At 43.6% G+C, this 15,066-nt stretch overlaps 1 protein-coding gene across 6 annotated transcripts in view; it reads left to right on the forward strand.

The window, feature by feature from the left end:
* marveld2b (MARVEL domain containing 2b) overlaps positions 1-15,066 on the forward strand; it is a 74,881-nt gene that overhangs the window by 38,912 nt on the left and 20,903 nt on the right. For all 6 annotated transcript variants that reach the window (XM_041186979.1, XM_041186978.1, XM_041186975.1 and 3 more), the window contains exons 3-4: positions 507-542; positions 7,698-7,861. In XM_041186979.1, coding sequence (XP_041042913.1) covers positions 507-542; positions 7,698-7,861 — 200 coding nt within the window. The remainder of the gene's footprint in view (positions 1-506; positions 543-7,697; positions 7,862-15,066) is intronic.

Below are 15,066 nucleotides of genomic sequence, written 5' to 3' on the forward strand. Positions count from 1 at the left end.
CAGCAGATGTTTAGTTACAGACCAGCAAAGAGCTGTCATTTTTTGTTTGCAGGAATGAAACCTGGGAAGAGACTTTGAAAAGGATTCCAATATGAAAGTTATGTAAAAATTGACATTCCCTTGATAGCCTCAGTGGGTAAACAGTTGAGCCTGTTTATGCTCATCATTTATACTGAAGATTCTAGTGCACACCTGTATGAATCAACACCTTCAGAAAAGATTGAGGGAGGAAATTGTAACTTTTTTTCTCCCATTGTTGGTTTAATCAAAAACAAGAACTTGCTATATATGAAACACGTGGCCCAGAGCTGCATTTTACTATTGTTGAAAAGAAAGATATGAATCTGCCAATAAATAGTTTGTTAATTATGCTAATTTGTCAATTCCAAAGCAATACTATATTACAGGTTGCAGCTCAATGTATCCAATATTTGAGTAATACTGATTCTTAGATTTTAAAAAAACTGCACTTATTTTGACATGTTTCAATTCTACATCATTCCTAGATGAGAAGTACAGAAGCTGGCGCATCAAAGGAAATGGTAGGAATGCAATTTTACAGTCAAGAATTTCATTATAAATTGCTGTGCCCTATTGATTTAATTTAGTCAGAGCCATACACCTGCATTAGTCCATGCTGAGTTCCATCAGGAGATTATTTGGTATAATCTTTAAGGTGGAACGAATATTTTGTTTCATTCATTCACAGGATGTGGGCTTCGCTGGCTGGGCCAGCATTTATTGCCCATCACTAGTTGCTCTTCAGAAGGTGGTGCTGGGCTGCTGCCTTGAACTGCTGCAGTCCATGTGGTGTAGGTATACCCACAGTGCTATTAGGGAGGGAGTTCCAGGATTTTGGCTCAGTGACAATGAAGGAACAGCGATTATATTTCCAAGTCAGATGGTGAGTGACTTGGAGGGGAACTTCCAGGAGGTGGTGTTCCCACCTATCTGCTGCCTTTGTCCTTCTAGATGGTAGTGGTTGTGGGTTTGGAAGATGCTGTTGGAGAAGCCTTGGGGAATTCCTTCAGTGCATCTTGTCGATGGTACACACTGCTGCTACTATAAGTCAGTGGTGGAGGGAGTGAATGTTTGTGGGTGCGGTGCCAATCAAGCAGGTTGCTTTGTCCTGGATGGCATCAAGCTTCTTGAGAGTTGTGGGAGCTGCACTCATCCAGGCAAATGGGGAGTATTCCTTCCATCACACTTCTGACTTGTGCCTTGTAGATAGTGGACAGGCTTTGGGGAGTCAGGAAGTGAGTTACTTGTCGCATGGTTCCTAACCTCTGACCTGCTCTTGTAGCCACAGTATTTATATGACTAGTCCAGTTCAGTTTCTGGTCAATGGCAACGCCCAGGATGTTAATAAAGGGGGATTCAGCGATGGTACTGCCATTGAACATCAAGGGTTTGGTTGCATTCTCTCTTGTTGGAGATGGTCATTGCCTGACATTTATGTGGCGTAAATGTTACTTGCCATTTGTCAGCCCAAGCCTGGATATTGACCAGGTCTTGCTGCATTTGGACATGGACTGCTTCAGTATCTGAGGAGTCGCAAATGGTGCTGAACATTGTGCAATCATCAGTGAACATCCCCACTTCTGACCTTATGATGGAAGGAAGGCCATTGATGAAGCAACTGATGATGGGTGGGCTGAGGATGCTACCCTGAGGAACTCCTGCAGTGATGTCTTGGAGCTGAGGTGACTGACCTTCAACAATCTCAACCATCTTCCTTTGTACTAGGTATGACTCCAACCAGCAGAGAGTTTTCCCCCTGATTCCCATTGACTCCAGTTTTGCTAGGGCTCCTTGATGCCACACTGTCAAATGCGGCCTTGATGTTAAGGGCAGTCACCCTCGCCTCACTTCGGAAGTTCAGCTCGTTTGAATCAAGACTGTAATGAGGCCAGGAGCTGAGTGGCCCTGGTGGAACCCAAACTGGGCATCATTGAGCAGGTTATTGCTAAGCAAGAGCTATTTGACAGTACTGTCGATGACCCCTTCCGTTCCTTTTCTGATGATGGAGAGTGGACTGTTGGAGCAGTAATTGGCTGAGTTAGATTTGTCCTGTTTTTTGTGTGCAGGCCATATCTGGGCAATTTTCCACAGATGCCAGTGTTGTAGCTGTACTGGAACAGCTTGGCTAGGGGCGTGGTAAGTTCTGGAACACAAGTCTTCAGTACTATTGCTGGAATATTGTCAGGCCCCATAGCCTTTGCAGTATCCAGTAGCTTCAGCCATTTCTTGATATAATGTGGAGTGAATCGAATTGGCTGAAGACTGACATCTGTGATGCTGGGGACCTTCAGAGACAGCTGAGCTGGATCATCGGCTGCCCCATTACCATTAAAACAACACTAACCACTTCACAAGTAACATTGTAACAGTGGTATTTTATGCCTCTTCAACCAGCCCATCCTCTTACACCTTTTCCATTGTTCAGCTCAGTGGGCTATCTATTGCTTGGTTCTGCTCGCTTTTATTTGATTGTAGGTTTTTAACTGCTTGGACCTGGAGCCTTGAAGTGTGGTCACTGCCTTAACAGCATTAGTTTGCAGGTTTTCAGATTTGAAAACTTTAACAGAAGGGCCATGTGAAAGTTGCTGTGTATGCTCTATGTTCTCTGGAAACCTACTTCAGTAAATGGAGACTTCAGCCAAACATTGCCTAGACTGTTGTTTCAGCCTACCGACTGAACAATTCGAAGGCCAGGGAAGAACTTCATACCTAATTCTGTGATTTGCCCACTACCCAATGCCAAAATATCTTGGCTTCACTCTTGACTGTACATTGACCTACCAACAACACCTTCAGGACACCAGTGTCAAGGTCAAAACGAGAGTGAATCTCATACGGAAAATGGCGGATACCATCTGGGGCAGCAGAACCAACACAGTGTGCACTGCTTTACTTGCCCTCTACCCAACAATAGAGTACTGCTGCTCAACCTGGCCCAGGGACCGCCACACAAACGTGGTAGATATCCACCTCCAGGAAGCCCTGAGGATTATTTCTCTGATTTTGAGACCACAGCTCAAGTGGTTTCATGTCTAAGCATGTATTGAACCTTCTGATGTCTGCAGGGAAAAACATCCCTGTCCAAGAATAGCACTGGCTGACAATTAATGAAGCACTCCCATTGACACTGGACTTCAAATACCCTAATCTCCAAGTCCCTATTGGAGCACATTCCCCACCCTACAAACTGACAACAGCCCCATTTGATGGTGCACCTCCTGGTTGATGGCAAACGTCGCCAGCCTCAACCTGGTAACTAACTGATAAAGTCCCAGATTTCAGTCCTTCCACCGAAAAATCTCAACAGCCCTCAACCATTTGAGGATGGGCCAGGGAAGATGTGGTCACTTGCTCTACACGTGGAACAAGAGGAACAGCTCAAATTGACTCTGGCAATCCAAGTCAGGCCATCGCCTACATACTGAACTAAGTGCTGAGAGATACATTCTTAGTGACATTGCAACAATTCACACTCTATCAGCTGGTGCTGTTACAATTCGATGTTGAGGTTAACGATCAATTTAACGGATTCCCCAGCCATTAGAATAAAACAAATCTGATTGTAGCTATAGAATCTCGAGCAATGACTTTTCTTTCTATCCTAGTACCATTTCCTGTGGGATTCCCCCAAGGTTTTTCTCTGGATCTTGCCATCTACATTGCTACTCTTTCATAACAGTGGTATCAGATTCCATGTCTACACTGACATTCACCTCTTCTCTGCCTAAGTTGTTTCAGTGCTTCTTGTGTTGTCAACCTGCTTCCCCAACACCCAGTCTTGAACAACTGGCTGGACATTAACAAGTCTGTGCTTTTTGTCTCCGTACTTTGCTTCTATTCAATCCCTGACCACAATCTCTGAGTGAACTTGGCTTTTGGCAACTCCAGCATCCTTTCCAGTTGCATGTGATGCTTCTGACTTCATATCCATTGCATCATGAAGACTGAAATTGATTTTTTTTGTGTGTATCAAGGGATACAAATCATGGATGGGTAAAAGGAGTTTTAGGTCCTGATGAACAATGATCTTTTAGTGTGTGTTGGTTATGGGTCAAGAAAATGGCAGTTGAGATCGAAATTAAAAACAGAAAATGCTAGAAAAATGGAGCTGACGTGGCATCTGTGGAGAGAGAAAAATAGAGTTAACGTTTCGCGTCTGTATGACTGCTGAAAAAAGACGCTGCAGCTTTTCGTCTTGCACTCATCAGGACACTCGCAAGAATATCAATACAAGGGAGAAAACAATTTATATTGTATGTGAAGAGTGTGCTGATTGGTTGGCAAGTTGACCAGTGATGGTGACTGACAGTAAACTGCCAAGCATTGTTTGAAATTTAAACCAGGCAGCTTGACCCTGATTGGACAAGGCAATGCCCTGAGGAATGAGTCAGTGAATGGCTGTCACTTATTTTGTTTAGCTGAAACAGGTACAAAATGTCCTGAAGAGCACAAGATGAAAAGTGTAGACATGTCTCTCTCCAGCAGTAATCAAGTTCTGTACTACCAAGTGACTATACGTATAACTCTTCTTCAGAGCATGAGCTCTCTTTCTCTCTCTCTACAGATGCTAGCAGACCTGCTGAGTTTTTCCAGCATTTTCTGTTTTTATTTCCAGCATCCGCAGCATTATCCTTTTATTTTAGCAGTTGAAACTGACCTGTCCGAGTTCACCTCAAAGTCCAAATCAGACATCGGTTTGCTATTGTTTATCTCCAGGCGTATTTTCTTCTATGAGCATTTTTGTCAGCTTTTGGACTAATTTCCATATTCCCATTTTTCATTGGCGATTTTTGTTTTAAATTGCTTAAACAGTCAATGAGCAATTTAACTAATTTTTCTATCTTGGAGGGGATAGCTGAAATAATTACACTCTTTTTAAATAAATGGTTTTCTTAATTTTTTTTACTAATGTTTGTTCTTAGATTTCATGTCACTAGGTTTTATCAAGCTCTTATCAAATTTACTATGTTTAATACAAAGCAAGCAAGATAAGTTTGAGTATGTTTGAATAATATCTTTGATTACATTATCTGACACTGAAGTAAGGATTTGATGGTTAAGTGTTGCGGCTTTCTTCAGTTACTGAACAGCAATCAAAGGATTTTGATGTATGGATAATAGGTTTGTACTTCCAACACATTTGTCATATGAGTCTGAGGCAGCAGTAATATAAAGAATGATAGATGCAACAGTCGAATAAGCGCAGAAATGTAGGCCTGAAGGTAATGTAGGGGTATGAATCTGGAGATGAAAAGGGGAGTCTTTTATGTGCATTATGGACAAGAAGAAAAATACTCAAGTTGCTTTCAAAATTGTAAAATGATTCTGTGGGCAAATGAACTGCATAATTTGGTCCTTAGCCGTACAGATCAGCAAGATCTCTTGTTTAGTTCCTGGTCTATTTTGTTGACTGCTCTGAGTTAGAGGAACTATTAGGGCCATGCAATTAACTTCAACTTTATTGGAACGTGATGGGGTAATTCAGCTAGAGTTCCTATTCCTGGTGTGCAAGGACAACAGTGATGACAGGATCAAGTGTGTTATGTTTACATACGTCACTCATGAAGAATAACCAGATAGAGGTGTTCATAATTGAGGGTTTTAATAGTGTAAATTGAGAGAAAATGTTGACTGCTGATAGGATTAGTAACCAAAAGTTAAGGATTTGAATTAATTGACATAAGTACCAGAGGGGCCATGAGTTTTTGTTTATACAGGGAGTTAAGGTCTGGGATGCAATGCCTCAGAGCTTGGTGAGAACGGGTAACTTGGTGACAACAGTAACTTTCAAAGGGAATTAGATAAATACCTGGAATGGGAAAATATGCTGTTATAGGGATAGAACAGAGGAGTGCAACTAATTAGATAGCTTTTTCAAAGGGCAAGTAAATGTATAATGGGCTGAATGGCCTCCAAGGCTGCATTATTATGAGTTACTTTTGAATCCTTAAGTCATAGCTTTCAGGGCAGGTGAATAAGTGGAATTTAGATGTGGTGAACTCCTTTCTCCTGTCCAGAATTGCCTACATCTTAATGAGGTATAGATCTACAGTCACTCATTTCCCTGTGGTACTTTGCCCAAAATTCACACGGGAGCGTGGATAATGAATGTCAGCGAGCTTCACAGGGAGTGTCATCTTAATCCTCATTTGGAACATACATGTGTTTCCACCAGATGTAGCTGGATTGTGGATAGAGCTTTGTTTTCTTTCCAATAGATTGAAAACCAATTAGTGCAGTGCCTGTTTTCAAAAATGGCTAGCAAATTTGTTTTGAACACCAAGAAGAATAATGCAATTTATTGAGGATGAGCTGTACAACAACCTAGTAAACAACCATCAACATGGGTTCAGCAAAGGAAAATTGTACCATCTTGATATTTTTTCTTTCGAGCCCAGATAGACTGTGGGGGAAATTCTTACAACCTGGTGTACCCACTGTAGTTCAAAAGATATTTGGCACAACGTGCATGAGAAACTATTGGTTAGATTTAAAACTCTAATCCAGAGTAAATTTTGAGATATTGCTTGAAATGTAGAAAACAACTTGTTAGAAGGGTTAATGTGGGGTGGAGCACTGGGCACCATGGTTTGGGACCACCACTTTTTAGAATTTTTCTAAACCTAAGTAATTTAATTAACACAAAGCAAATTGTTTAAATTTGCAGATGGTGCCAAACTAGACACATCACTAGAATCAGAAGATGCAGCTTAGAAATTATAGAATGAGTTAGACATACGGAAGGGAGAAGAAAACTGACAAATTAAATTTAATACCGACAGACATAAAGTACTGCACCAAGGAAGAAAATGAGTGACAGTTGTGATATTTCCAAGGCGTTGTCAGTGTTTACCATTTACATATGAACCTAGATAGAAAATATCAACAGAGTACTTGATATTAAACTTAACTCCTATCCTTTTATACTGTCCATAAGTGCAATTTCCAATAGGATTGAGGCTGACTTGTTTCTGCCCATTCCATGCCTCTAGTTCTCTAGGTTGGAGATCACGAGACTGATTTATAGTGCCCGCCCTGCTATCCTATCTGAAATCAACTAACCTGGCAGGCTAGAATTTAAATCCTAAGACCTTTATGACAGGTATAGTTTAGACCTGTACCTTGTAGCTAATTTACCAACCTGGTCAGCTGGGAAGAAAATTTCAACTCTTGCATGCACATTTAGTTCATGGCATACAACGTCAAGCTAGTAAACAACCTAGTAAACAACCATCAACATAAAATGTATAGACAAGATAAGCATGAATGTGTTTAACTATATCTCGGATTTAACAAGAGGCAATATGTTACAACAGTGATTGTATTTCTCTACATTACAATGAGCAAATACTTCAAAAAATATTTCATTGGCTGTTGGCACTCAGGAACCTCTTGACTTGCTAGACAAATGCAGGTTCTTACAGTCTCAAATTTAGAAGGAAGTGAAAAGACCACTTGGATTTAATTACCTAGAATGGACTTACAGTCAGACCCTACTGCTTCTTTTGGATCAACAAATTCGAGAGTTAACTAATCACCTGGTGGGAAATTTGATGGAAAAGATATTATAGGATATGATATTTCCCAGCCACCTGGAATAAACAGATGGACCACTCAGATCTTTTCCAATCCTTTATATACCGACAAAGTGACTCAGGTTTGCTTTTTAATTTTAGAATGCTTTGGGAGTTGGAGGGGAGAGATCTGTGGCTGCTGATACAAATCACAAAGAGAAACGATCACAGGAATTGGGACAAGTTGAAGCAAAACCAACAGTATTAAGTGGATACATTCCTGCAGGGCATATTCCAAAACCTCTTGTGATGGCTGACTACATAGCGTGAGTATATGTTTACAGTTAAATTTTTTTTGAACACTGGACTTTGTTTGAACAAGGTTGGTAAGTGGAGCTGCACAGAGTATGTAATGAGTAAAATTGAAATAGGGGGTGGTTTTCTTACACAGCTGCAAGTTTTTAAGCATGTTTTTATTTACATGGGATGTGGGCATTGCTGGTTAGGCCAGCATTTATTGCTCATCCCTAATTGTAGTTGATGGCGTTGAGCTGCCCCCTTGAACAGCTGCAATCCTTTTGGTGTCAGTACGCCCACAGTGCTGATAGGGAAGGATTTGAAGGAATTTTTGACCCAGTGATAGTGAAGGAATGGTGATATTATTCCAAGTCAGGATGGTGAGTGGCTTGGAGAGAATCTTGCAGGTGGTAGTGTCCCCATGAATCTGTTGCCCTTGTCCTTCTAGGTGGTAGGAGTCACAGTTATGGAATGTTAACATGACAATCATTTTGTCAAAACCAATTGGTAGTTAAACAGGTGTTGGGCATTAATTATCCCAACTGAATAGAATAAAAAGGTACAGCTGGAACACTTTGGGTGGAAGCTACTAGGAAGTTAATAGTACTGAGGAGTTGTCTTGGAAATAAATCAGCTTTAACCAAGAGACCTGTCTAGATTAATTGTTCCACCACAACCTCTTATTGTGAGTAACGTGGAAGATGCAGTTGAAGGAGCCTTGGTAAGTTGCCTGAGTGTGTCTTGCACTTGTTGCCAATTTGCAGTGGTGAATGGGGTGCTAGTCAAGCAGGCTGTTTGTCCTGGATGGTGTCAACTTCTCGAGTGTAGTTGGAGCCGCACTCATCCAGGCAAATGGAGAGTATTGCATCACACTTAGTGATTTGTGCTTTGTAGAAGGTGCACAGGCTTTGGGGAGTCAAGGAGTGAGTTGCTCTCTGCAGAATTCCCTGCCTCTGACCTGCTCTTTTCACTGCAGTATTTACATGGCTGGTCCAGTTCAGTTTCTGATCAATCCCCCAGGATGTTGATAGTGGGGGAATTCAATGATGGTAGTGCCATCGAATGTCAAGGGGAGATGGTTAGATTCTTGCTTGTGGAAGATGGTCATTGCCAGGCACTTGTGTAGTGCACATGTTACTTGCCATTTATAAGTTCAAGCCTGAATGTTGTCCAGGTCTTGCTGCTTGTGGATATTCAGAGTTATACAGCACAGAAACAGGCCCTTTAGCCCATCATGTCCATGCCAGCCATCAAGCACCTATCTATTCTAATCCCATTTTCCAGTACTTGACCCGTAAACCTGTATGAATGATGTTTCAAGTGCTAATCTCAAAACTTCTTAAACATTGTGAGGATTCCTGCCTCTATTACCCCTTCCGGCTGTGTGTTCCAGATTCCAACCACCCTCTGGGTGAAAATTTTTTTTCTCAAATCCCCTTTAAACCTTCTGCCCCTTAACTTAAAACTATGTTCCCTGGTTATTGACCCCTCTGCTAAAGGTGAAAGTTTCTTCCTATCTGTGCCCCTTTATAATTTTGTATACCTCTATTAGGTCCCCCCCCCCCCACCCTACTCTCAGCCTTCTCTGCTCATGGGTTGTTTCAGTATCTGAGGAGTCGCAAATGGGTTTGAATATTGTGCAACCATCAGCGAACATTCCCATTTCTGACCTGAAAATAGTTGGGCCTAGGCTGCTACCCTGAAGAACTCCTGCAACAATGTCTTGGGACTGAGAAAATGGACCTCCAACAACCACAACCATCTTCCTTTTGTTCTAGGTATGACTCCAACCAGTGGAGAGTGTCCATGGTGATTCTCATTGACTCCAATGTTGCTAGGGCTCCTTGATGCCACATTTGGTTATATACTGCTTTGATATCAATAGCAATATCACTTTCATCTCAACTCTTGAGTTCAGCTTTTTTTGTCCATGTTTGGACCACAGATGTAATGAGTTGAGGAGCTGAGTGGCCCTGTGGAATCCAAACTGATCGTCAGTGAGCAGGCTATTGCTGAATAAATGTCCCTTGATAGCACTGTCGGCAACCGTTTCATCACTTTGCTGATGATCAGAAGAGGAAGCTGATGGGTCAGTAATTGACTGGGTTGGATTTGTCTTGCTTTTTGTGGACAGGACGTACTGAGCAATTTTCCACATAGCCAGGTAGATGCCAGTGTTGGTAGTTGTACTAGAACAGCTTGGCTAGGGACACAGCTAGTTCCAGAGCACAAGTCTTCAGTGCTGTTGCTGGAATGTTGTCAGGTCCCATAGCCTTTGCAGTAAACAGTGCCTTCAGTCTTTTGATATCACGTGAAGTGATTTGAATTGGCTGAAAATTGGAATCTGGGATGAGGCTGAGATGGATCATTCACTCGGCTCGTGGCATGCCCTATTCATTCTTCTTTTGAACCAGGGTTGATCCCCTTGCTTGATGGTAATGGTGGAGTGGGGGATATGCTGAGCCATGAAGTTTCAGATCATGGTTGAATGCAATTCTGCTGCTCCTAATGGCCCACAGCATCTCACAGGTGCCCAGTTTTGATTTGGTAGGTCTGTTCAGAATCTATCATGTTTTGCACGGTAGTGCCGCACATAATGTTGGAGGGTATCCTCAATGTGAAGACAGGATTTTGCCTCAAAGGACTGCAGTGGTCACTCCTACCAATTCTGTCATGGACAGATTCATCTACAACAGGTCGATTGGTGAGGAAGAGGTCAAGTAGGTTTTTCCCTCTTGGTTCCCTCACCACCTGTCACAGACCCATCTAGAAGCTATGTCCTTTAGGGCTCAATCAGTTGTGGTGCTACCAAGTCACTTTTGGTGATTGACGTTGTATGCTTCAACCCAGAGTACGTTCTGTGCACTTGGCGTCCTCAGTGCTTCTTCCAAGTGCTGTTTGGCATTGGGTGCTGATTCATCAGCTGAATGCTGTGGGGGTGCGGGGGTATAGTAGGTGGTAAGCAGCAGTAGGGTTCCTTTCTCTGTGTTTGTCCTTTGCCACGTTCTGAGATCCTGTATTCAAATAAAGGAGAGATAGGGCTGCGCTCCTTCAATTTCAGACTTTGTGTCTCCCATGCTCCAGCTCTTCCAATTACAGGGTCGGTCCCTCCCTCCTATTCTTGCTGCTTCTCCAGAGACAGAATGGAGCAGCAAGAGCGGGAGGTTAATTCAGGTTGATGAGCAGTTACTATACAAGTTAGGTTTTTTTTAATCCAGCCCAAATAAGCTTTGAAATTATGCCCATTACTTTGCAGGAAACTTAAGAGGCTTCACAGAATCACAAATCTTTACAGCACAGGAGGCCATTCAGCCTATTATGTCTCTCTGAGCAATTCATCTATTGCCATCCCCTGCACGTTGTTTCTTTTCAAATAACAACAGTCTAATTCCCTTGTGAATGCCTCAATTGAACCTGCCTCCACCACACTCCCAGGCAGTGCATTCTTGACCTTAAACACTTGCTGCATGAAAAAGTTTTTTCTCATAGTGTTATTGCTTCTTTTACCAATTACTTTAAATCTGCCCCCTCGTTCCCAATCACTTCACAAGTCGGAGCAATTTCTCTGTATTTCCACTTTCCAGATCTCTCTGTGATTTTGAATATCTATCAAATTTCCCCTCAACCTTCTCTTCTCCAAGGAAAACAGTCCCAATTTCTCCAATCTATCTCCATAACTGATGTCCCAATGTCCTTTAGGGAAGGAAATCTGTCATCCTTACCTGGTCTGGCCTACACATGACTCCAGACCCACAGCAATGTGGTTGACTCTTAAATGCCCCCTGAAGTGGCCTCGCAAGCCACTCAATTGTAATAAACTGCAACAAAGTCGCAAAAAAGGGATGAAATCGGACAGACCACCTGGCATTGACCTAGCCTAGGCACTGGAAAAGACCACGGCAATCGCAGCCCTGTCGACCCTGCAAAGTCCTCCTTACTAACATCTTACTAAGAAAATTGGGAAAGCTATCTCACAGATGAGTCAAGCCTGACACAGTCATCCTCACGGAATCATACCTTACAGATTATGTCCCAGACACCACCACCACCATTTCTAGGTATGTCCTGGCAGGACAGATGCAGCAGAGGTGCAGCACAGTGGTATACAGTGGGGAGGGGGTTGCCCTAGAAGTCCTCGACTCCGACTCCAGATCCCATGAAGTCTCATGGCATCATGGGTAAGGAAATCTCCTAATTAGTACGTGCTATCCTCCCCCAGCTGATGAATCCGTGTTCCTCCATGTTGAACACCACTTGGAGGAAGCACTGAGGGTGCCAAGGGCGCAGAATGTATTCTAGGTAGGGGGACTTCAATGTCCATCACTGAGAGTGGCTTGGTAGCACGACTACTGACCGAGCTGGCCGAGTCCTAAATGACATAGCTGCTAGACTGGGCCTGTGGCAGGTGGTGAGGGAACAAACAAGAGAGAAAAACATACTTGACCTCATCCTCACCAACCTGCCTGCTGCAAATGCATCTGTCCGTGACAGTATCGGCCTGGATGACCACCACACAGTCGTTGTGGAGATGAAGTCCTGCCTTCGCAATTAAAAAGATACCCTCTATCGTGTTGTGTGGCATTACCACCGTGCTATATGGGATAGATTTCGAAAAGATCTAGCAAATCGCAACTGGGCATCCATGAGGTTCTGTGGGCCATCATCAGCAGAGTTGTATTCAAACACAATCTGTAACCTCATGGCCTGGCATATCCCCCACTCTACCATTACCATCAAGCCAGGGGATCAACCCTGGTTGAATGAAGAGTACAGGAGTGCATACCAGGAGCAGCAACAGGCATACCTAAAAATGAGGTGTCAACCTGGTGAAGCTATAACAACACATGCATGCCAAACAGCATAAGCAGCAAGTGATAGTCTGAGCTAAGCAATCCCACAAGTGACGGATCAGGTCTAAGCTCTGCAGTCCTGCCACATCCAGTAGTGAATGGTGGTGGACAATTAAACAACTCATTGGAGGAGGAGCCTCCATAAATATCCCCAGCCTCTATGATAGGGGAGCCCTATCACATCAGCACAAAAGAGAAGGCTGAAGCATTTGCAACAATCTTCAGCCGGAAGTGCCAACTGGATGATCCATCGCGGCCTCCTCCGGAGGGCCCCAGCATCACAGATGCCAGTCTTCAACCAATCCGATTCGCTTCACATGATATCAAGAAATGGCTGAAGGCATAGGATACTACAAAGACTATGGGCCCTGACAATATTCCAGCAATAGTACCGAAGACTTGTGCTCCAGAACTTGCTGCACCACTAGCCAAGCTGTTCCATTACAGCTACAACATTGGCATTTGCCTGGCTATGTGGAAACTTGCCCAGGTATGTCCTGTATACAACAAGCAGGACAAATCCAACCCAGCCAGTTACTGCCCTATCAGTCTACTCTCGATCATCAGTAAAGTGATGGAAGGGGTCATCAACAGTGCTATCAAGCGGCACTTGCTTAGCAATAACCTGCTCACTGGCCAGTTTGGGTTCTGCCGGGGCCACTTAGCTCTTGACCTCATTTCAGCCTCCGTTCAAACATGGACAAAAGAGCTGAACTCCCGAGGTAAGGTGAGAGTGACTGCCCTTGACAGCAAGGCAGCATTTGACAGAGTGTGGCATCAAAGAGCCCAAGGAAAATTGGAGTCTATGGGAATTGGGGAAAACTCTCGGCTGGTTGAAGTCATACCCAGCACAAAGAAAGATGGTTGTGGTTGTTGTAGGTCAGTCATCACAGCTCCAGAACATCACTGCAGGAGTTCTTCAGGGTGTGTCCTCTGCCTAAACGTCTTCAGGTGCTTCATCAATGACCTTCCAGCATAAGGTCAGAAGTGGGGATGTTTGCTGATGTTGCAAATGGTGCTGAACATTGTGCAATCTCCTCAGATACTGAAGCAGTTCATGCCAAATGCAGCAAGACCTGGACAGTATCCAGGCTTGGGCTGACAAGCGGCAGGTAACATTCGTGCCACACTATTGGCAGGTAATGACCATCTCCAACAAGAGAGAATCCAGCCATTGCCCCTTGATGTTCAATGGCATGACCATCACTGAATCCCCCACTATCAACATCCTGGGGGACACGAGCAGGCCAGAGCCTAGGAATCATGCGACGAGTAACTCACTACCTGATCCCCCAAAGCCTGTCCACCATCCACTAGGCACAAGTTAGGAGTGTGATGGAATACTCCCCATTTGCCTGGATGAGTGCAGCTCCCACAACACCCCAGAAGCTTGACACCGTCCAGGACAAAGCAGCCCGCTTGATCGGTAGCGCGTGCACAAACATTCACTCCCTCCACCATCGACCCGCATTAGCAGCAGTGTGTACCATCTACAAGGTGCACTGCAGGAATTCCCCAAGGCTTCTTTGACAGCACTTTCCAAACCCATGACCACTACCATCTAGAAGGACAAGGGCAACAGATGGATGGGAACACCACCACCTGGAAGTTGCCCTCCAAGTCACTCACCATCCTGACTTGGAAATATATCGTTTTCTTACTTCACTGTCACTAGATCAAAATCCTGAAACTCCATTCCTAACAGCACTGTGGGTGTACCTACACCACATGGACTGCAGCGGTTCAAGAAGGCAGCTCAGCACCACCTTCTGAAGGACAACTAGGGATGGGCAATAAATGCTGGCCCAGCTAGCAAAGGCCACATCCTGTGAATGAATTTTTTAAAAAGGTTCCTCATCCTTGGAACCATTCTCGTGAATGTTTTCTGCACTCCCTCTAATGCCTTCAGATCCTCCCTAAAATGCAATGCCCAGAATTGGATGCAGGACTTCAGGTGAGGCTGAACTATTGTCTTGTAGCAAGTTCAATAGAAGCTCCTTGTTCTTGTATTCTATGCCCTGATTAATAAAGCCTAGGATACTATATGCATTGTTAACTGTGTTCTCAGCCTGTCCTGCCACTTTCAATGACTTATGAACATATACACCTGGGTCCCTCTGCTTTTATTTTGTATTGTGCCTCCGTGTTCTTCTTGCCAAAATTAATCATATACAGTTTCTCTGCATTGAATTTCATTTGTTTCCCATTCCACCAACTTGCCCATGTCCTTTTGAAGTTCTACATGAGCCTCCTCATGATTCACGATGCATCCAAGTTTTGTCTCATCCACAAATTTTGAAACCGTGTCCTGTGCACCAAAATCTAGTTCATTAATATATCAGAAAAAGTAAGGATCCCAACCCATCCCTGGGGAACTCCTGCAA

The sequence above is a fragment of the Carcharodon carcharias genome, chromosome 4 (genome assembly GCF_017639515.1).
Source record: "Carcharodon carcharias isolate sCarCar2 chromosome 4, sCarCar2.pri, whole genome shotgun sequence".
Lineage (NCBI taxonomy): Eukaryota > Metazoa > Chordata > Chondrichthyes > Lamniformes > Lamnidae > Carcharodon > Carcharodon carcharias.